The sequence below is a fragment of the Hipposideros armiger genome, unplaced genomic scaffold (assembly GCF_001890085.2).
Source record: "Hipposideros armiger isolate ML-2016 unplaced genomic scaffold, ASM189008v1 scaffold_863, whole genome shotgun sequence".
Classification (NCBI taxonomy): Eukaryota; Metazoa; Chordata; class Mammalia; order Chiroptera; family Hipposideridae; genus Hipposideros; species Hipposideros armiger.
The window spans coordinates 42,142-65,641 of record NW_017732213.1 but is presented as its reverse complement, the minus strand read 5'-3'; the positions used below and the strand labels follow the sequence as shown (position 1 = coordinate 65,641).

The 23,500-nt window shown below is 36.1% G+C and overlaps 1 protein-coding gene across 5 annotated transcripts in view; it reads left to right on the top strand.

Annotated features, from left to right (window-relative positions):
* Positions 1-23,500, top strand: part of TBC1D31 (TBC1 domain family member 31) — a 51,281-nt gene that overhangs the window by 10,836 nt on the left and 16,945 nt on the right. For all 5 annotated transcript variants that reach the window (XM_019629687.1, XM_019629686.1, XM_019629685.1 and 2 more), the window contains exons 4-13: positions 491-669; positions 6,893-7,044; positions 10,217-10,376; positions 12,766-12,966; positions 17,017-17,193; positions 18,545-18,624; positions 18,708-18,854; positions 21,092-21,225; positions 22,675-22,808; positions 23,155-23,334. In XM_019629687.1, the coding sequence (XP_019485232.1) occupies positions 491-669; positions 6,893-7,044; positions 10,217-10,376; positions 12,766-12,966; positions 17,017-17,193; positions 18,545-18,624; positions 18,708-18,854; positions 21,092-21,225; positions 22,675-22,808; positions 23,155-23,334 (1,544 nt within the window). The remainder of the gene's footprint in view (positions 1-490; positions 670-6,892; positions 7,045-10,216; positions 10,377-12,765; positions 12,967-17,016; positions 17,194-18,544; positions 18,625-18,707; positions 18,855-21,091; positions 21,226-22,674; positions 22,809-23,154; positions 23,335-23,500) is intronic.

The window sequence follows — 23,500 nt, the reverse complement described above, 5'->3', positions numbered from 1 at the left end:
ATCATTAAGTCCTTTGATTTTTCTCCCTCAAAGCTCTTGAATTTGTTCCTTTCTCCATTGCCACATTCGTAGTTTAGATCCTCCTTATCTCCTTCCTGGATTATTACAGCAACACATAAACTAGTCATCTTTTCTAATCTCTTCCCCCTATCCAATACATCTACCATATACTTTAAAAATGGTCTTCCTAAAACACAGCCCAGATATGGTACTCTCCACCATGAAGCTATTCCTCACAAGAGGAAGCCCAGGCTCCCTAGCGCCACCCTTAAGGCTGCACTTAAACCCTTTTTTGGCCTCATCTGCTCATAGCTCCATGATACACGTGTCACTAACGTGTCCCATAATGCACTTCATTAACTAGTCGCAGGCTTCCATTTTTGTAGATATTAATGGAGGTGCCTCATAACACCTGGCCATCAGTTGAATCAGATATAGTTGGATGAGATATAGTGTTTTACCCATATAACTATTTTACTTTTTACCACAGTCACCAAGGAGCTAATCAGCTGGATGAGAGGCCATGAATCATCCGTCTTTTCGATCTCTGTGCATGCCTCAGGGAGATATGCCATCACTACTTCTTCTGATACAGCACAGCTATGGGACTTGGATACCTTTCAGAGAAAAAGAAAGCTGAATATCCTCCAGTCTGTGGGCATACAAAAGGTCCGTGGCGGGGCTGTCTTGGTCTGTCGTGCTTCTCAAGCTAGTTTCTTGGTCAACAGGATTTACAGATGACGTGGGAGCAATAATGCCCTTTGTCCCACAGACCTATGTTCTCCTAACGCATCCACAAGCAGAGCCAAGTGGCCTAAAGAGCTGAAGATGGTACCTGTGGTTACAATTATAACTTACTGAGGTTTTGGGGTTTTTTTTTAGTTATTATTATGGTGTGTAGCTTCAACTTTAGCAACTTGCTAGTTTTTATTTAGCGATTGGTTTTTAGATTTTAACCGCCCAGTATTTTGTTACGAAAAATTTCAAACGTACAGATTTGTAAGCATTTCACAGTGGGCACAGCTGTAGCCGCTATCTAGGTTCTACCGTTAGCTGTTCCTGGACTAGACTTTCCTTTATGTTATTGTGTTAAATTATGGATCTAGCCATCTTTCTGTCCTCTGTTAATTCATTTATCTTTTTTTTTTTTATTTTAAAGTAAATTGCAGATATTGGTATACTTGCCCATATTGCCCATAAATACTTAAACTTGCATTTTATTGACTAGAGTTCAGTATTTGTTGATGTAAAATTTATATAGAATGAAATGCACAAATCGTAAGTATTCATTTAAGTTTTGACAAATACATACACCTTTGTAATCTGTGCACACCTATCTTTACCATCCATCGTCCCAGAAAGTTTCATCACATTCCTTCCCAGGTAAGCACTACTGTGATGCTTTTCCACCAGGATTAGTTTTGTCTGTTCTAAAATTTCACATAAATCGAGCTAGTCAATAATGCTATGTGTAAAGCTGTTTTCATCCAGCATAATGTTTTTGAGATTTATTCATGTTGTATGTATCAATAGTTTGTTCCTTTTTATTGCTAATGAGTATTCTATTGTGTACATGGTCACTTTTTTTAAAAAAATTCATTTCTTTTGCCTTTAAGGTTTAATTTTTTTTTTTCTATTTGATTAGCTAAATACTGTTTTCAGGGTTGACTGAGTCTCCTGTGTGATTAATTATTTTGCTTCAGGTTATATTATACATGCAGCATTGCTTTTAATTTCTTGGTTATTAACATGAGCAGCCAGCAGTGCATGTCAACCAAAAATTTATTTTGTAGTCTCCGTGGAAATCCCAGAGTTCTTTAGTTTGCCTGTTATAATTTTAAAAAAGATAAAAAAGATAAATGTTATAGCCTGATTATTCATCAGAGATTTAGGCCAAATGTCTTAGTAGGTTGTTTCTTCTTTAATTGCCTTAGTTCTTAAATTGAATTTTAAATTCTAAAGAAGAGAGCATTGGGAGTTGAATCCACAATGGAAACAGAGTTATGAAACAATGACACAAAAACCATCTGTTCTTTTTACCACGAAGTCAAAATTAATATGCACTGACTAGTTGCCAATTTTAACCTTGCTTGGACATTTAGACATTTTAGTTTAAAAAGTTGGACTCAAGTGTTAGTGATAGGAGAATAAAATTAAATGTAGAAAATGTATGTCAAGTATGCAATATGCATATAAGTATTTTGTCCTAAAATAATAAAACAGCATAGTTTATAAGTTACCAGCAAACTTTTTCTCAAAAGACCAGCTAGCAAATGTTTTTGGTTTTGCAGGCCAAGAGCAAAATTGAGGATATTATGTGTCCACTTATAATAACCATCTAAAATGAAATAATTTAAAACTATAAAAACCCTTCTTAGTTCCTGTGCAATACAAGAACTGGAGGTCATTCAGATGGTTGCCAGTTCTGGCTTATTCTGTTAGAAATAGGAGATAATTGTAAACCAATCTTAAAGCAAAACTTTTATTCTTATCAAGTTTTTATTAAACTTAAATTATTATTCCAGGTTCTGATTCTATATTTTTAACAGAACTTTTGTAAGTTTTTTTTTTTTTTTGAGAGAGAGGGGCCAGGCTATTTATCTTGAAAAATGCCCCACATTCTGGATTTGTCTTACAATTTCATCATTATGTCATTTACCTCCTCCTCTCACCTATATTTGTTGTAAATTAGGAAATATAAAGGCTTGAGTAGATTCATGTTAAACATTTTTGACAAGCTATTTACCTTATGTGTAAAATGGAAATAGTAATACTACCTCGCAGCTGGTTTCAGGATTGACTGATAATCTGCAAAGCACTCAGCATAATGCTTGTTGTATAGTAAGTGCTTAGTAAAAGTTAGCTGTAGCTGCTGCAACTTCTATTGTTATCTATTATTGTTACATGCTCAGCTCTATTATGGGATTATCTCACTCAGTGCAATTAGATATCTTCTTAAAAAGCTATAAGGTAACTTTTTTTTAACTACATTGAATAGATGCACAATTCCTTATTAGTAATTGAAAAACCCAAAAGTATTTAAATAACGTACTTGGGCAAAATCTGATCTGACCAGAATTCATTTAGCAGCAAAGCCGGAGCTGAATTGACATGAGGCTGAAATGTGAATATGTTTCAGTATGGGGTATCGCTCCAGGTCACCTAGCGGCTCCACATAATGTTATAGAAGATGCATCACATTACCTTTCTCAAATCGGAAATAATTCTGAATTCTGGAGCACACCTGGTCCCAAGGGTTCCAGATAAAGAACTGTGGACCTTTGATTTCAAAATGTTTTTTAAAGAATCTACCACTGCACCATTTTTCCACTGATTTTTATACCTAGCAATAGCAGTAATTAATACTAATAGTAATAGATACATACCAGTTGGTGAGTACTTACTACGAGGTCAGACAGTTAAGTTCACAAACTCATCCTAGAAAAAGTGCTACATACCTCATTGCCAAATATCACTATGGGCACCTTCAAAGTACTCCCCTTGGGAAGCTATGCACTGACACCAGTGCCTAGTCCACCCTTCAAAGCAATTTTGGAACTCTTTTTCTGGAATGGCCATCAGAGCTGTCATCGTATTACCCTTGATGTCCTGAATGGCATCAAAATGTCTTCCTTTCAATATTTCCTTTTCTTTGGATAAAGAAAGAAGTCACTGGGGGTCAGATCAGGTGAGTAGGGAGGGTGTTCCAATACAGTTATTTGTTTACTAACTAAAAACTCCCTCACAGACAGTGCCGTGTGAGCTGGTGCATTGTCATGATGCAAGAGCCATGAATTAGCGAAAAGTTCAGGTTTTTCATGCAGCCTTTTCAGCGCTTCCAAATAGTCAACTTGGTTAACTGTTTGTCCAGTTGGTATAAATTCATAATGAATAATCCCTCTGATATCAAAAAATGTTTAGCAACATCTTTGCAACAAGTTTGAGAACTTAATGGTCAGACCTGGTATGTAACTACACTTGTTATTTTTAAGTTTAAATAATCCTAAATATACTGTATTCCTCATTGTAAAATGGGGAAACTGAAATCCAGAAACATTAAGTAACTTGCCCAGTGTCTCATAGCTTACGAGAGTTGCAATTTGAATCCAAACCTGTCTTACTTCAAAGTCATTCCATTACACTGCACTGCCACTCAGGTAAACCAATTACTCCTTTTTATATTGGTAAATTTTTATTCTTTTGTTGATGCTTGGAGGTAGATTATTTAGCTCTTTGTTAGGGATTTTGGAATAAATCCTGGGATTTCTGATTACTGTGGTTCAGTATGTATCAGAAACGATTTTGTAGTGGATATCAAAACATTTTAACAGAGTGCATTACTGAACTTAATTCAGTCTCTGTATACAATGGAAACTCACTAAAATTTTTACTGAATTATACATTTGACCTTAACTTGCTCTTATTACTATCCTGAACTCTTTAAACTTTGAAAAGCTCATACACCTTTCAAAAATGAATTGGAAAGCGTAGGATTTTCATATTGTATAAGGAAAAACTATAGCCCCATCTTTGTAACGCAACCCTCTGAAAAGTACATTTTGTAGTGCTTTTGAAGTTTTTTCTAAGCATTTTATGTTTGTCAAGAGATGACACTATCTAAATAATGACATGATTCATTAGGAACAATTTTATGATCATTAAAATCTGGCAATTAAAATCACAAATCTAGTAATGAATAATCATGGAAGCAATAATCTGTGACAGCCATTCCCCTAAAATAGCAGTTGATGCTCATTAACTTTTATGCTTTTGCTTCTCCTAGTGGAAATAAACTGTATTACTTTTCCAGAAAAAATATTGCTAATTATAGTAAAAATCTTAAGTTACTTCTTTGGCATCGGTTTTGAAACAGTGTTTTAATGCCTTCATTATAAATCATAATGTATTCATTGCAAATCCTTTCTATATGACCTTCATATTATAAATGTCTTCCTGAATCATTTGGCAAAAGATCTTCCAGAGATCATCTTTGCAAAGTGAGCCAAGGACAAAAGTGAGAAGCTTGGTCAGGCAAGAGTAGTAGTTGAGTTAGCGTTTTTTATTATGTCTTATTAGCATTAATCCTGAGTAGATTGTTTTAACTAGTATGTCCCATAGGACATTATGTATGTGTGTATTATGGGTTTGGGTTTTTTTTAGTACTCTTAATTATTGAAAAAAGAGATACCATTATATGTATATGAGAAAAACAGAGTTTATGATAGCAGTCTGCAATTATTGTTACGAAAATTGTGGCTTACAATCTTCTGAAAATGTTGTGGTACTATCATTAACTATTAGAGGCATTTCTTAACTGTATGTATATAATAGACTGGGTGACAATAACACAAATTAGATGCAAGGTTGCCGAAGTATTTTCTATAGAGAGTGCCTTATTAACCCTGGGAAAAACCATGGTCGATTTGATGTTGACCCTGCTTTTCCCCTGGACAGAGTCATTCTGGCCTGCTCTCTCTCATTAACTGTGATAATGGCCGTACCCAGATTCTAAATACCGAACAGACACTCCAGTCCATTGTTAAAGCTGCTAAACACTTCATCCCTAAATAATGTAGCATTCCAAGAGAAAACAGGCTTCCTGCTGACACGACTAAAACTGTGAAGGTGTGTGACTAATCAGGAATCAGAACGAGAGGCCAGGAACTCTTAAAGGTGCCCCGCCTACTCCGTCCCTGCTCCTGTCTTTCCAACACAGAAACAATCATGTGTTTTAACAAATAATAAAGCTTGTAAAGACACACTAGTAGAAACAATGACAGTGTTACAATAAGCTATAATGCACTTAAGGAGGATGTTCTAGATGGGAATCAAAGAATAAATCCTTCGAAATGTAACTAAGGATCAAACCATGTGAGATGGCTCAGCTATTTGAGGGGTTTATTTTGAGAGGATTGGCAGGAGTATTTTGTCCTTAGGGCATTGGTTTCTTCCATTTACCCTCCCCCTTTCTTTTCCTTGCCTCCCTCCCTTTGTGTGTTTTGCATAGATGACGTGCAAAATTATATTTGAGGCCATTGAAACTCTTAAGAGAAAATGTTGGTCAATTTTAATTAAAATTTAATATTATCAAAAGTTGATATTTAATATTATCAAAAGTAAACATTGTTTAGCGTTTATGTAATAAAAACATAGAAATGAGAATATTTTCAATTTTGCTATCAATTTCACTAATTTGTCCATTGAATAAAATGAATCTCTAGTAAAATATGATCGTGTATTTGTTTTCAACTTTTAACTTTTCTATAAATATTGTTCAACAAACATTTGTATACATTTATCTTACACTCTTAGAAGCAGATTGACTAGTTCAGAAGAGATACATAAGGCTGTTGAGATACGTTGTACAATATTTTTAACCAGTTTTTAATACCAACAGCAGTGTATGACAGTGCCCTTTCCTCTACTTTCACCAACATTTCATATGTTTAACATTTTTCAGTGGTTTGTATTTAATATAGTGTTTATATTAGCATATAGGTCATAAATATAATACATATGTCAGTATATGGTTTGTATATATGTATATGTGTTATTTTTAAGTAGATTTGATACATATAAAATGGTATGTCATTAGTTTCATTTGAATCTTTTATAAGGTTAAATATTTTTTAACTATCACTTAGTATTTTATGAATTGCTTAGTCATTATAATAGTAATCAATTTTTTATTTAAAGGAGTTTATCTTTTCTTTTTAGTTTATAATGGTATGTGAAATATCAGTATTATCCTGTCAAATACGATAAATGCATTTTCCTCTAGTTTAAGAAAAAATAACTTTTAAAAAGAACAGTTGGCTACTTGTATAATTTTACATTTAAATAGGACTATGTGATCCTTCTATGAACAATAACTTTTTTTCGCACTCTTCAGGTTTTCTTTCTACCGTTAAGTAATACCATCCTCAGCTGTTTTAAAGATAATTCCATCTTCGCCTGGGAATGTGATACTCTTTTCTGCAAATATCAATTGCCGGCTCCGCCTGAAAGCTCAAGTATATTATACAAAGTGTTTGCTGTGACCAGGTAATGTGCATTTTCAGACACTGAGAATTTTTAAGAAATTTAACTTCCTGTAAAATTTTACAAAGTTTTATTTAGTATTTTATTGTCACATGAGAAAAAGTTTCCTTTAAACTTAGATATGGTGTGTAGAATTTTTTTTTTTACTTTACTGTGGAAAATTTCAACTATACATAAAAATATAGAAGTACATGAAGTCCTAATTATAACACTCTCATTAGCTATGATCATCAACTAAGAGGCTCTCTTTTTTATCTAAAACCCCACCTACTACCTCTCTACTTCATTGTCTTAAAGCAAAGCCCAAGCATATCATTTTATCCATAAATATTTCAACGTGTGTCTCAAAAAGATAAGGTCCCTTTTTGAAACATAACCATAGTACTATTATCACACTTTAAAAAAATTAATCATCTGTTAATATTGCTATGTATCTAGTCATTATTCATATTTCCCTGATTTGTCTAATAATTGTTTTTTTATACTTGGTTTGTTCAAATCAGAAGCAAAGCAAGGTTCACACATCGTTGATTATTATGTCTTTCTCTTTTTATTTTTTCCTTGCGGTTTATTTGTTCTATATTCTTGGTTTTGTTCTTTGTATCCCCGTGGTGTGTTTAATATGATTCACTCACAAAGCAAGGTTCACACATCGTCTTGATTATTATGTCTTTCTCTTTTTATTTTTTCCTTGCAGTTTATTTGTTCTATATTCTGGGTTTTGTTCTTTGTATCCCCGTGGTGTGTTTAATATGATTCACTCTCATCTATCTTTCCTGTAAACTGGTGGCACCTATATTTCCTATAAATTGGAGGCTCAGTCTGATTCAGGTTTCATTTGGGGGCAAGAAGACATTGTAGATGGTTTGTGTACTTTCATCAGGAGGAACATAGAACTCTTTCTTTTGTGATGTTAGTGGTCATTGATGATCATTACGTAGTCCAGTATTTGTTAGAGGTTAGCGAAATGGTCCTGTTCTAATTCTTTCATTTATTCTTCCCTTATTTACTAGAAACCTTTGTTTCTGGTTACTTTATAGTTTGTAAAGTATAGTTTGTAAATGCAGAATCAATGCTTGATTTCCCCATTGAAAAAAAATTTTTTGTTTTTTCAAAATAATGAGTGTGTCTATTGGCATCTTCCCAAAATGGCCAATGAAATTTTTTGTCTTTAATCTTTATAAACTCATGGATTTAAACATAGTTGGCATGATTTAATCCATTAAAGTTGTTCTTAAAGACAAGTACTGTATGATATCACCTATATTTAGAATCTGAAAAAAGTCAAACCTGTTAAAAAACAGAGTACAGTGGTGGTTATCAGGGGTTGGGGATGGAGGGTTTGATTGATGGTACAAACTTGTAATGAGTAGCAAATAAGCCATAGAGATCTAATGCACAGTGTAATATAGTCAATACTACTGTACTATAATGATATAATGTGATAAATACTGCTTCAATACCAATCATATTACAACATATAAATGTATCAAAGTAACACTCTATAAACATTACATTTATAAATTATAACATCAAGCTTATCAAATCTTTTTTAAAAGTTATTAATCTTAATGATGCTCTAGTTCTCTCATCATTGACCATTAGGGTCCATTTCAAAAATGTTGGCTTTGAACCCTTTTGATAGAACCCCAGTTGTCTGTGAAAACTTTCATTCTTTGTAGTCTGACAAGATGTTCCAGGCTTACTTTGTACATTTTCTGTCACGAACCAGGAATTGGTCATTTCTCTAAGGAGCCAGGGTTCATTTTAGTGGGAAATGATATTTTGACACCAAATCTGGGTGCTGGGGTACTTGTTGGATTGGTCATTGTTTCCAGGCCTTTTCAGTGGAAGAAGCCAGGAAGTAGGAGTTATTTCCTTTTTCTCTTGTCCTTTTCATCTGTCATTAGTAAACCTCATCAATTCTACCGAAGTGTATCTTGAGTTGGTCTACTTTTTTATCTATTGCCACAGCTATTACCCTAGTCCAAGCTACCTAGTCTGTTTCAGACTACTGTAACGGGCCCTTTATTTGGTCTTCCTGTTTTCAGTCTCATTTCCTAAAGTCAGTCTCTACAAAGCAGTTAGAGCGGTCTTTTTAAACCATTAAGTCAGATCACCTCATTTCCCTATTGAACCCCCTTGAAAGACTTCCCACTGCACTTAGAATAAAATCCACACTCCCCACCATATCCCCCGAGGCCTTTTGTCATCTGGCCTAGGGCCTCCCTCTCTTCATTCATCTTACTTCCTTCCCCTTACACTGTTCCCACCACACTTGAGTGTGCCTTCTCACTCTTCCTTATAACTAACCTGATTCCTTTCTCAGCGCTTTTGTACTGGCCAGCCTGCAATACTGACCAGCAAGGAATTCTTCCTCCAAATCATCCCATGACCGGCCCATTCACATCACGTGCCTGGCAGATCTCTCTCCTTTCCCAGCTCCTATCACCACCTCCTTTTATAGTTCTTTATAGAACTTATCAGCTGAGGTCAAGTTCATTTATTTGTTTGTTTGCCTTCCTCTAGATTGAAAATCCCATAAGAGCAGGGATCTTACATGTCTGGGCCACCGCTGTGTCCCCGGCACCTGGAATAAAACCTGGCTTATAGTGGACACTTTAGAAGTCTGGTGAAATGAATGATCAACAACTTGCAAATCAATACAGCTTATTCTTTTTGTGCCTTATAAACATAAAGTAGCTCTCCTTTGAGCAGGAAAAAAGTTTGGGCTTTTTGGTTTTTCACATAGCAGTGCTGTACCAATTTAATATAGTCATATGTAAAATATAGAAAGTTGGATAGGGTGAGTGACTTTGAGATTATACAATAAAATCTAAATGTTACTCAAAAACCCCCAATCCAGTAATCAAACAAATATTTGTTAAACTGGTGTCTTAGCACATTAGGTAAAAAATACATACTCTAAATCTGAGCTTTCCTATATGGTTGTCACTGGGTACGTGGGACCATTTAAATTAATAAAAATTAAATAACATTAAGAATTAATTTCCATAGAAGCACTGGCCACATTTAAGTTCTCAGTCACATGTGGCTAATAGTGACTATCGGGTAGCATAAGTATGAATATCTCCATCCTTATACTGGATCGTATTGGACAGTGCTGCTATAATCACTTCATTTGGTCTTACATTCTCACATTTCTGTTATGTAGAGATGGTCGAATCCTGGCCGCTGGAGGCAAATCAAATCATCTTCATTTGTGGTGCTTGGAAGCAAAGCAGCTATTTAGAATTATCCAGATGCCTACTAAAGTTCGAGCCATTCGCCACCTAGAGTTTCTTCCTGATAGTTTTGATGCTGGTTCTAACCAGGTTAGTAACATAAAGGCAGGACATTCTACCTGTTGAGAAGAATCATACCAATTTCTGAACCATAATAGCTCTCTCATTTAACATGCACCCTGATTGTTACGGATGTGAAATTGCTTATGTGTTATTTTTGTGAAGAGTCTAAAATTGAAAAAAATAATTTATATCTTAGGATCTGTATATTACTGACAGTGTACCCTTTTTCTAAAGTCAGCGTACTTTAAATTTATGTCATACTTCATGTTTTACAGTATGCATTAGTGTGTTGTTTTTTATTTGATCCTTGCTTAGAGTATAGGCAGGGAAGGGCTTCTCACCATGCTGCAGAGTATGACACTAAGGCGTAGAAACGTTGAATGACTTTTCAGTACTCCTTTTAATTGTAAGGGTTAAAGGTGGGACGAGAACTAAAATTTTTTCACTTTGTTGTACTGTGTTTTATCTACCATAACTGCTACCTACGAAACATGCTTTCTTTGTATCTTGCCTTAGTTTACAAAGTGCTTCTCCCACCCACCCCCCACACACACCTTTTTTTAATAGTTGAATGCAGTCAGACCTCAACTTTTATATTTTAAATTGGCTATTTGTGATCTTTTACTTCAACAAATTATATATATACATGATACACACACACACACACACACACACACACACACACACACAGTGTGTGTGTATTTATCACATCTATTTTAACTTAAGTTTTATTAATAGGTAATACATTCTCATTGTTGAAAACAAAAAATACATAAAGGTGGGCCAGCCGAGTGGCTCAGTTGGTTAAGAGTGAGAACTCTGAGCAACAGGGTCACCTGTTTGATTCCCACATGGGCCAGTGAGCTGCACCCTAGCCGAGCTGCCAATGGGCAGCCGGATGGCTCAGCTGGTGAGACTGCATGCTCTTAACAAGGTTGCCAGTTCGACTCCCGCATGGGATGGTGGACTACGTCCCCCTGCAACTAGATTGAAAGGGGCGACTGGACCTAGAGCTGAGCTTGCGCCCTCCACAACTAAGACTGAAGGACAACAACTTGTCTTGGAGCTGGTGGGTCCTGGAAAAACACAATGTTCTCCTCCCCCAATTCCCCAATAAAATCTTTAAAAAACAAAAAAATACATAAAAGCATGCGGTGAAATCGCTTTACTTCTCTCCTGTTTGCCCAGTATTCACACTCCATAACCACTGTTGTTATATGTAATCTTATGTATATCCCACTTTTTTATACAGCTTTGCACCTTGCTTTTCTTCACTTAATTTACCTTGAAGATAGTATTATATTGCTATAGAACTTCCTTCTTTTTTACAACTGCATAGTATCCCATAGCTTTTTAACCAGTCCTTTATTATTGGGCACCTAACCTGTTTTTAATCCTTTTCTATTACAAATAATGCTGCACTGAATAACTTTGCATACATCCTTTCTGTAGGATAAAATCCCAGAATTCAAATAGCGGTTATCAGGGTTATATGCATCTGTAATTTTGATAGCTGTTGCCAAATTGCCCTTCGCAGAGGTGGCATCAACTATAAATGAAGGGGTTTCCTACAACCTGATCAACAAAATGTGCTTTATAGATTGTCACATTTAAACTGCTTCCAGCTACCTCCAAACTAGTCTTTCATATAACACGTGACATCAGCATTTCAAGCAACCACTCGGGAGCACCGCGTAGCAGCCCCTAGCTTTGGGAAGAGAAGCTGTGTGTAGACAAGACAGCGGAGGGGTTCATTTGCTTAATCTTTTTTAGTACGTTTTTTATTTTGCAAATTATATGAGCTAAAATTAATTTTTAACTAAGTAATTCCTCTTACCCCTTCACTATCCCTGTAACTCACAGACTTCCTCCCGCCACCCCCCAAATGTTAGTTACAATAGCTGAAAGCAGGGGGACAATGGGGATCCTCACTGGGAGTCACAGGTTTGTGTGGGGACAGCAGGATGGATGCTAGCTCTGATCAAACTGTGGGGACGCTGAAGGAATACAAACCGTCCACCTACCCCGAGTCTGACAGCCGGTGTGGAGGTCAAAGTTAAGAACTGTCTAAGCATCTCTGTTCCCTTTGTGGGATTAGTGGAGATGTTGCCTGCCCATGAGAAGGCAAGATTCTTAGGTGTCCTTTCCATGGTTCCCCAGGATGGGCTTCTTGATCGTTCTGGTTAAAGCCAGGTTTACCTGGACCTGCACAGAGCAAATCTCCATAAGCCATAATTAGGGATTTCAAAATATATAATGGCTCTCTGAATATAATCTCCTCTGGCTGGCCTCCCGTCAAATACATAGATAAAAAATATAAATACACACATACATGTGTGTGTGTGTGGTTTGACTTTCAGACATTTGACTTTTAAATGTGTGTTTAGGAACTCATGATGTTTTTCTCTACTCTTAGGTTCTTGGAGTGCTAAGTCAAGATGGTATTATGAGATTTATCAATGTACAGACTTGTAAACTTCTCTTTGAAATTGGGAGCCTTGACGAAGGAATTAGCTCGGCAGTAATTAGCCCACATGGACGGTACATTGCATCTGTTATGGAAAATGGAAGTCTGAACATATATTCAGTTCAAGCTTTAACACAGGAAATAAATAAGGTATCTTATCAAGTAAATGACGTCTTTTTAAAAAGATTTATATGTCTTATCATCAAAAATAAAATCTTTAAGCTACGATCTTCTAACTTCCTTGGACCTTATCCATTTTTCTGGATATATTTTTTTATTCTTACTCCCAAAGCCATATCTCCAGATTTGATTTCTCCCACTTGTCCTCCATTCTTCAATTTCTGCCTTTCTGAAGGGCATCTGTTTGGTGTCCCTGTCCCATTCCAGGAGCACCTCATGATCTGCTTCCCAAAAGAGGCCGTCAGTTCCAGCCTCTCCATTTCTGTCTCACTCTTTCTTCCCATCTTACGGGCTAGAAACCTGGGAACACTGGGACTGTTCCTATTCCTTTCTTTCCTAAATCTAGTCATTGCTAAGCCATGTGAACTCTTGTTAAGTTTGAACTATGTATCTATGTGCTGCCTGTTTTCCATCCATATTAGCTGCTCTTGAATAACAGTAATTTAAACAAGTATCCCAAAACTCAGAGCCCTCGGTGCCCCTTGCCTATCAATCCATCCCTTATATAACATTTTCTAAAACCGTACTTTCATCATCATTTCTAAAAACATGCTACCTCAGAGGCGTCCTTTCTTTTGCCCATTGCGTTAAGTCCAGACTTCCACCTGCCTCTCAAAGCCCTCTCTAATGTTGTCTCCTCCACCTCTCTGTACTTGTAACTTCCTCAGTGTCCCCCAGGGATGCCATTCTCATTTCTGTATCTGTTATCTGCATTATTTATTTCATCTAAAATAGACTTCCTACTCCTCTTCTATGGTTGCCAGCTTGTTGCCAAGTCTGAGTGTCTAGTGCAGCCTTTTCAGGCCTGGAATTGTATCGTGTATCGTGGATACACGTGGTAATTGTATCGTGGGGTTGTATCTTGGAGGGACTTTGGTGAGTACTTGGCCTAACCATTTTGTCTTACGGAGGAAGAAGCTGATGCCCCAGCCTAACCACACAGCTAGTCATTAGCAGGCTCAGATATTCTGTTTGTAATGTCGTATTTTTACTGTGCCCGTTCCTTTTTGTTTTTTTCATCTTTTTTTCTAAGACAAGTGGTAAGTGTCTTATCACAGAGAAAAATCAAGATACAGAGAAGCAGATAGATAAATAAGACTCACTCACAATCTCACCCTTCTCAGGTGATTTTGAAACGTATACTTTCGTAGTCTTTTTTCTGTGTGTGTAAGTGTATACAGCCAATCCTCATTATTCACAGATTCTGTATTTGTGAATCTACCCGCTTGTGAAAATGAATCTATTACTTGGAAGTCAGCACCCATCGCATATTCACCCACATTTGCATGTGCAGAGCAGCAGAAAATTTTGAGTTGCTCAGTACGCAGGTTTCGCAGCTCAGGTCAAACGAGACAACACTGCCCTATTTCAGCTCTCATGCTGTAAACAGTGTCCTTTTCGTGGTTTATTTAGTGCCGCATTTTTCACATTTTTGTGCTTTTTGTTGGTGGTTTTGATCTTTCAGATAGCCTCCAATCATAGTGCTGAAGTGCTGTCTAGGCTCCCTCAGCACAGAAGGCTGTGAAAGATAAACTTGTTCAGGCACAAGTTACAATGCTGTGGGCCTGAATGGTCAGAACTATCATTATATTTTGTATGATCCTTATAATCTTTCTAGGTGTGAATAAATAACAATGTATCCTAGAAAAACACTGTTTTTAAAACCTTATAAAGTTAAAACTTTAAATACTTTTCATACTAATTTAAAAACAAATAAAAATGCACCATCTATGCCATATATATTACCACCATTACCTGCTGTACACTTTTCAGTGTTACATATTCATACACACTGCAGTTGACTATAGGAAGTCTGTTGGTCTCCTGTAGTAGATTGCAGGTGTCAAAAGCGGAAGTTCTGAACCTCTGAAGGCAGCGTAAAAAAAAGTTTTGTTTGAAACCTCAAAGTAGTCTTTTAGTAGTCTGTGTTAAAAAACAAAAAAAAAAGTCAAGATCTTTTCTTTGTTCTATTTATTTCTTTTGGGGGTGAGAGGGGTGGAGGTCAAAAACTTAGGTTTCTGCCTCAAAAGAGCTTTCCTGAAGAGTGTGATTCATTTTCATTATACATCATGGAAAAACACTCTTCTGGATTTTGTGACAGTTTGAATTCAAGGCAATGTGTGTGATATGTATTTTTCTGAAATCTAATGTGTTCATTTGGACATATGAGGTATTCCTTGTGTTCTTGTTCTCATGTAAAAGGAATTTACATGAGAACAAGCTTCAAAAAAAATTTTTTTTACTCACACATTCACTCTGTCTTTGATTTGGGTCTCGGCTAATTACCAAGGGAACATTCAATAATAATGGTTTCAAACATTTAAATACCCTGTGAAAGTCATTGTACTTTAATCATATTTAGAACTCAGAAAGCCTGAGATGCCTTATCCACTCATTTCCTTTGAACAAAGATGATCTTCTAATTTCAAAGAGAGTATTGTTTGTGGAGAAAATGTTTCAGTGAATCATTTTACCTTAAATTGGAGTTGTTGGGGTATATCTTTCTGTTCGGTAGGCTCCATAAAAATGAGGGTTTGGAATCTAAGACGTGCTATCTGAACTGTCTCTTAAACCTTTGACACAGTAAGGGACTAACAGCCTTCTCTATGCAGTTTAAAAAATGTAACCAAGGGGAATGATGGGTTAGCTCAGTTAGTTGGTTAGAGTGTCGTGCTGATAACACCAAGGTTGCTGGTTTGATCCCTGCATGGGCCACTATGAGCTGCGTCCTCCTTAAAGAAGTCAACTATGCCATTGTAGCATGAAAGCAATGTGTAACCAATGACTTTGGCTGTTCCCCAATTTAAAAAAAAAAAAAAAAAGTAACTAAGGATAGAATGGTAGGGCCCCCAGGCTTCCAGAGGAAAGTCATCTGGCAATTGCCCTCAGAGAAATTTCACTTGAGCCCGAAGAATATTAGGTTGCCTCTCTCAGCATTCTAGAGGGCTATAAGTCTAACCGTGCCTTTTCTGCAGATTTTCACCAGGCCACTAATTTCATCATCCAAGTGCAAAAAATGGTTGGTGTTCTATGACTGAAGGTCGGCCTTCATGGAATAATTAAATTCTATTTGTTGTTGTTAGTCATGTATCTTTATTGTGTTCTTCAAAGGAATTTGGCAGGAATTTACTTTGATTTGTTAGCCAACAAGGAAACATTCTTGGATATTTTATTTACACTTTTTTCCTGAAGAATAATTATATACATACAGTGGGTGCCAAAAAAATGTATACACATTTTAAGGAAGGAAAACTGTGCTGAGGTCCCAGTGCAAATGCAAGAAAAAAGGGTCCTCGCGCTTTCTGTCTGTCTCATTGTGGCAGCTAAGATTGAATGGGGGAGTACAGTGAAAACGCATGGGCGTTCCCAAACCACCTTGTGAACAGCTGAAGAGCCCGTTTTACTCCAAAGACTCTAAAATACGAGTTTGCAAGAGAAGTTGGGAAAGTTTTCCTCCACCCATGTCTTCTAGTTAAAACGGAAAGCGAGCCAGTGGCTCTTTGACCTAGTCCTGTGACTTGAACCCAGGGTGAATAGCAATTTGGCAGTCAGCTTTGCCCCTGTGACTTTAAAGTTCATCATGTGCTTCAGAATTCCAGACATGCTAACCAGGGTGCTGGTGCCCCCTGGTGACTGGAAGCAAACCCAGGTATTGGAAACTCCAGTCAAGCTGCTTTAATAAAGCATTGTGATTTCTGACAAAACGAAAAAAAAGAAAGGAAAACTGTATTAAAATTTTAATATTCAATATATACCAATAACAAGAGATGAATACAAGTCACGTTGTACTTCTGCAATTACAAGAGGTGCTCAAAGTGGTTACCACCAGAGTCCAGACACTTCGGATTAAGGCGAACTACTGCTTGAGCATCGGTGACCAAAGTGTCCACTTGTATATATATTTTTGGCAACCCTGGTATATTAAGGCATATTATTGATCAAAACAAATATAGCAAATCATATACTAACAGTTTTATTTTCCAAGGGTAGCCACTGGATTTTTTTTTTCACCCTCTTTAGCCACCTCCTCCTCTAGTGAAAGTGATTGAAGATTTGCCTAAGAGTAAACTGACTTCTGGTGACCTTAAGATTAAAGTAACAACAGGAAGAGTACAGCGGCCAGCAAAATCAAGGGAAAAACAAATACAAACTAGAATATTAAAACAAGACCTGACCGGCCATTTTGAAAATAAAGAGGTAAGAATAGATGATAATTAAACTGCAGTTTGTCGGGCCTCTGCTGTGCACAGTCTCATGCTTTCTAGGCCATCATCACTCTTCCCTCTCTTAGGAATTAAAGGAAAAGTATGTGAAGAGAAGGAAGTTGTAACTGAAATTATATGCTTTTTAAACGTTTTAATATAAAAATATAAAACTAGGACCAGCTGAGTGGCTCAGTTGGTTAAGAGCTCGCTCAAGAGTGTGAGCTCTGAGCAACAGCGGTTCGATGCCCGGCCCAAGCTGAGCTGCCACTGAGCTGCCAACAGGTGGCAGGATGGCTCAGCTAAAAAAACAAAAAAAACCCACAAATATATATATATAAGACTAATACATGTGTATGGTTTTTTAAAAAGTCAGACAGTATAGAATTGCTGTGTCCAATGTGCTAGCCACTAGCTACCTATGGCTAGTCTGCACGGAGACATAATGTGCGTGTGAAATGCACACCAGATATTGAAAGCTTAGCATGAACACGAGAATGTAAAATAGCTTATTCACTAATAATTTTATGTTGATTATATGTTGAAATGATAATGTTTTGATTATATGGGTTAAATAAAATATATTATTAAACTTAATTTTCCTTGCTTTTTACTTTTTACTATTTTTTTATTTTTTAGCTGAGCCATTCTGCCACCTGTTGGCAGCTCAGCAACAGCTCAGCTCGGGCCAGGAATCGAAACAGCGACCCTGTTGCTCAGAGCTCGCATTCTTGAGCGAGCTCTTAACCAGTTGTCTTTATCTTTACAATTATCTTTGAACGTTTGCACAGATGTTTCTGTAGAAGTAGTATTTTTAAGTCAGAGTGTGTGCATACACATTTTGATAGTAGTAGCCACATTGTTTTTCAGAAAGAGTATACCAGTTTGCCTTTTGCCTTGAGAGGCTCTATTACCCTGTGTTTGTGTGAGAGATTCATTCAAGAAAAACTTAGAAGCAACCAAAACGTCCAATAGTAGGTAACTAGTCATATAAATATGGTAGAACTATACACCGAAAATAAAAGAACATTTAGGAGGAAAGGGGAGTAATTGTGGTATGTTAAATATAAAAGCAAGCAACAAGAACTAAGTACTTGGATATCAATTTGATTTTAAAAGGATATAAGTGCCTATATATTCATTTTTTAAATTCCATAAGAAAGACTAAGAAACTAATTTCACATTTGAGAACTTCTTTGGGGTGGCGGGGAGAAAAAGAAGGGAGTCCAATGATGTAAAAACATTTCTTACTGTGTATTGTGTTCTAAAGTTGGAAAGCCACTGTGGACTAGATTACCTTTTCAGTTTGATGATTATGTCACTTACTGATAATTTTTTCTTGGTAGAATGAATTGTCAGATGGCTTAAACAAAAAGCGTTTACAAATCTTATTAAAAGGCTATGGTGAATATCCAACAAAATACAGGTAAACTTTAAATTCTTTCATGTTAAATCAATTTTACTCCCCCCCCAGGTTTTTGTCTGGTTAAAATTATATCTTCATTTCAGAATGTTCATCTGGCGCTCTGTGCTCCAGCTGCCTGAAAATCATACTGCATTTAGTAGCCTGATGGATAAGGGGATTCATGTGGCGTTTCTCAACCTTCAGAAGAAATACCCCATCAAAAGCAGGAAACTACTCAGAGTATTACAGAGGTATGTTCAGTACATTGCAGCAATGTGTATCTTCCCCGAAATATTTATCATATATAAATGGGAAAGCAGCAGGGAATTTTATAGGAGAAACTCAGCAGACATCACCTTAACCAAGTACTCAAATGTAGTATCACCAGTGATAAAACATATCAGTAAGAAGCACATCACTTTTTTTTTTTTTTTTAAAGATTTTATTGGGGAGTTGAAGGAGGGGAACAGTGCTGGGAAATCAGGGGAAGGGGAACAGACAAGTTGCTGTCCTTTTGTTCTTCAGTCTAGTTGTAGAGGACGTTGCTTCACTGGCCCATATTGGCACCATCATTGCGCTCTTCCAGGGTGATGCAGATTGGTCGCTGGCTTCTGGATGGCCGCTTATGGTGGCTCCTGGCAGCTTACACCCGCTGCTGGCCGCTCACGCTGGCTGCTGGCTGCTCACTCTGGCTGCCGGCCACACACGGTAACTTATGGCAGCCCACTGCAGCAGGGGCTGCAGCCTATGCCGTCACCGGCGACTCACGGCAGCCCAGCTCCAGGTTGAGCTGTTGTTCACCATCTTAGCTGTAGAGGGCAGTGTCACTGGCCCTCATGTGGGATCTGAACAGGGGCCCTACTGCTCAGAGCTGGCATCCCAAGCCAGCTCTTAACCAACATGCCACTCAGCTGGCCCAGAAGCACATCACTTTTGTGGTATTCTTACCAAAAACTTGTAACCACAGTCTTAATTGTGACAAAATGTCAGACAAACCCAAATTGAGGGACAACCTCTAAAGTAACTGTCTGGTATTCCTCAAAAATGTCAGTGTCATAACAGATAAGAGACTAAGGAACTCTGACATTGGAAGAAACTATGGTGATATGACAAATAAATGCGATGTTGCATCCTGGATTGGTGAAAGGCAAAAATGACATTAGTGGAAAAAGTAGTAAAATCTGAATAAAGCCTGTAATTTAGTAAATAGCACTGTACCAATGTTAACTTCTTAGTATTGACAATTGTACTACATTTGTACAAGATGTTAAGTTTACATTAGAGTAATTTGATTAAAAGGTAAAAAGGAACTCTACTATTTTTTCAGCTTTTGTAAGTTGCAAAACAAAAAGAAAACAATTACTTCAAAATAAAAAGTCAGGAAAAAAAGGGAAATCTTAAAAGTGTTAGAAATAAATGTGGGAGAATTACAATTCCAGAGTAAGGCATGACAAATTCTTTTCTAAGCTTGACATATCCAGAAGAGACTGATATGAATTAAAATCTCCATAAATAAATAAATAAATATTTAAGTAGAAAAAAAATTCCAATGTGTAGAAAAATTCCCAAAACAAAGACCTATGTAAAACTAAGGAAATACATGCAAAACATATGACAAATAAAAGACTGATTTCTTTCATATATGAAGTGCTGGGCGCAAATAAGTCTGAAAAGGATCAACCAATAAAAAAATATCATAAAAGGATTGAACATACAGTTCATAGCAGTAGAAATGGTTCTTAAATATGAAAAGATGCTTAACCTCCCTCATAATAAAAAAGAAATGCCAACTCAGACTACCTTGAAAATATATATATATATTTTAAAAACTATATTGAAATACCATTTCTCACCTAGATTAAAGGTTCAAAAAGAAGGTCGATAATAAAACATGTTGGCACAAGTGAGGAAATAGGCATCTCTCTATACTGCTAATGGGCAGGTAAATGGACACCACTGTTATAAGAACAGCATGCCACTGGCTATAGAAATGACTAATGCACATATCCTTTGACTCAGCAATTCCACTCCTAGGGATTTATCCAGCTCTATAGTCCAACATGAAGAATAATGTACATACAGTGACACTAAGCGTAGCATTGTTTATTAAAGATTGGAAACAACTTAAAAGCCCAGTAGGACCAAGTTAAAGACATTAAGGTGTATGTATACAAAGTTATCTTGTGGATCTGTAAAATACCATGAAGAAGCTCTACAGATACTTATATGAACCCTTTTCAAGATATTACAGTAAAGATGCAAGGTACAGAACAATGTTTAGAATATACCACCATCTGTAATTTTTTTAGAAAAAGGATTCATACTTTCAACAGCGGTTCTGGGGAGGTAAGCTAGATGATAGGGGTAGGAGGGAAAATTTTCATCGAATACACCTGTATCATACTCTATTGTGTGAATGTATTGTGTATTCAAATAAGTTTTAATAATAAACTGTTTTCTGGTCTTTATTTCCTTATTTTATTTGCAGAACCCTATCTGCCTTGGCTCACTGGTCTGCCATCTTTAGTGACACACCGTATCTTCCACTCTTAGCCTTTCCATTTGTAAAATTATTCCAGAACAACCAACTCATCTGTTTTGAAGTTGTTGCTACTCTCATAAGTAAGTAAACAAGCATTAAATACGTTTTCCTACTGCCTTTGCACCCTTGCATCATTTAACCATTCCAGTGTGAAACAATCATATAGAGCATAAAATCGACAGTTTGGACATTTATACATAAACCTTTTTATTTACAAGAAAATTTGAATAGTTGCTTCTTAGAAGAAGATACTGTTATAGGCTAGATTTTGTTAGTAAGAGGGAAGCAGATGTTTTACTTACTGAAAGCCAGTTATTCATTGGATGGTTTAAGTGTGTAAAGCATTTAGCACACAATGCCTGTTGTGGCACGTGCCGGTCACTCTCATCATCCATAGCTATCATTTATTGAGAACTCTTTGTGCCAGGTACCATTCTCCATGTTTTGCCTTTATTAATTACTTTAATTATTGTTTTTCTTGTACAAAGGAGAAAGGAGATAAGTACTTAATTATCACAATAAAATTCTGAAAAGTAGAAATATAAAAATATCCAAACATACATATTTTGAGTATTTTGCTATGTTTCTTTTTACTTTTTCATTAATTTTATTACGTTGTATTTGCTTTGATAAATTTTTACTGATCATTAGAGAAAATATAGGAAATTATATCAAAGAAAAGAAAATTTACCAGTATTTCTTTTCCCCAGAGATAATCTTTGATAATATATTAGTGAGTTTCTTATAAGGGCATTTTCTCCCAAATTATTAAATATTCTTAAAAACGATAATTTATTGTCTGTGTAATATAATATTTCATCTTATAAGTATACTGTAACTTATCTATTCCCAAACTGCTAAACCTCTGGGGGTTTTTTCTAATTTTTTCACACTTTAAGGCTGCTTTTTATTTTTATAATCATACTGCTTTTATTTCATGTGTTGTTTACATTCTCCTTTTTATAAACTTTACAAACATTTTATTGACTGGAATATCCCATAATGTGCATGTACTAGTTTAATCTATTGTTTGACATTTAGGTTGTTTCTCATTTTTACCTATTAAAAGTAGCAATGTCATAATAACTACCTTCACACACAGATATTTATAATAATTTCTTTTAGGTACATTCCCAGAATTGGTATTAGTTCATAAAATATGACTATTCTAATTGATTCCCCAAAAGGGATGTACTATTTTGCCCTGCCAATAGCACTAAGAATTATAAAAGGAAAAGAAACAACTCAGCCACAGAATGCCCTGTAGCTAGGATCGGGAATGTTTTGGGAAGGTTGGTTTGTTTAATTATTTGTGTGTTTCTCATTGACTGCTCTGCAGAATTTGGCAAATTTCAATTAACCTGAAATATTTATTAACATGGAATTTAAAAGGGTTATCTAGAATTTAAATGGCTGTGTCTTTGTTCATGGGCATGTGGAGGACATGAAGAGTGGATACATTTAAGAATTGCAAAGTCCTTTGATAATATAGAAAGGTAAAGATAAATCTTCCATTTTTTCCTTCATAGTCAATTGGTGTCAACACTGGTTTGAATATTTTCCTAATCCTCCTATCAACATCCTGAGTATGATAGAAAATGTTTTGGCATTTCATGACAAGGAACTGCTACAGCACTTCATAGATCATGATATAACTTCCCAGGTAAGAGGAAGCATGCTTTTAGAATAACATGACTTATTTTGTAAGCTAACATTGGTTCTGGTAGAAATAAAACAGTATTTTCTTGAAAGATTATGATAAAAAAAATCATAATATTGTAAAAACAAAAATTACTATTGTGTTTTTAACAGTATTCCATTCTTTTTCCCTTATTAAACTGCTTTCCTGAAAGCCTATAAAGAAGGGTCCGAATTAAGGTAGTTCTTTTCATAATTATGTTTTTAATATAATGGTTGTCATAGCTAAACCAAGCGTAAGACAATATGAGCAATAACTCTGTTATGACTTTTCCCTACAAAACTAATAAATTTTTTCTTATTTATTTTAGCTATATGCATGGCCCCTTCTTGAAACTGTGTTCTCAGAAGTACTGACGAGAGAGGAGTGGCTAAAATTATTTGATAATGTCTTCTCCAACCATCCTTCCTTCCTTCTGATGACTGTTGTAGCCTACAACACATGTTCCAGAGCTCCTTTGCTCAACTGTAACCTTAAAGATGATTTCGAGGTAAAGATCCTTGTTCTTAGGTAGCGGATTCTCTTTTTCAGTTGAAAATTTTATTTATTTATTGAGTACCTGTTGTATGTCAGGCACTGGTGCTAGGAGGTAGGAATTTGGTAGAAAACAGTTATACCCCATCCGGGCCCTTGCATGGTTTATAGACAATTCACTA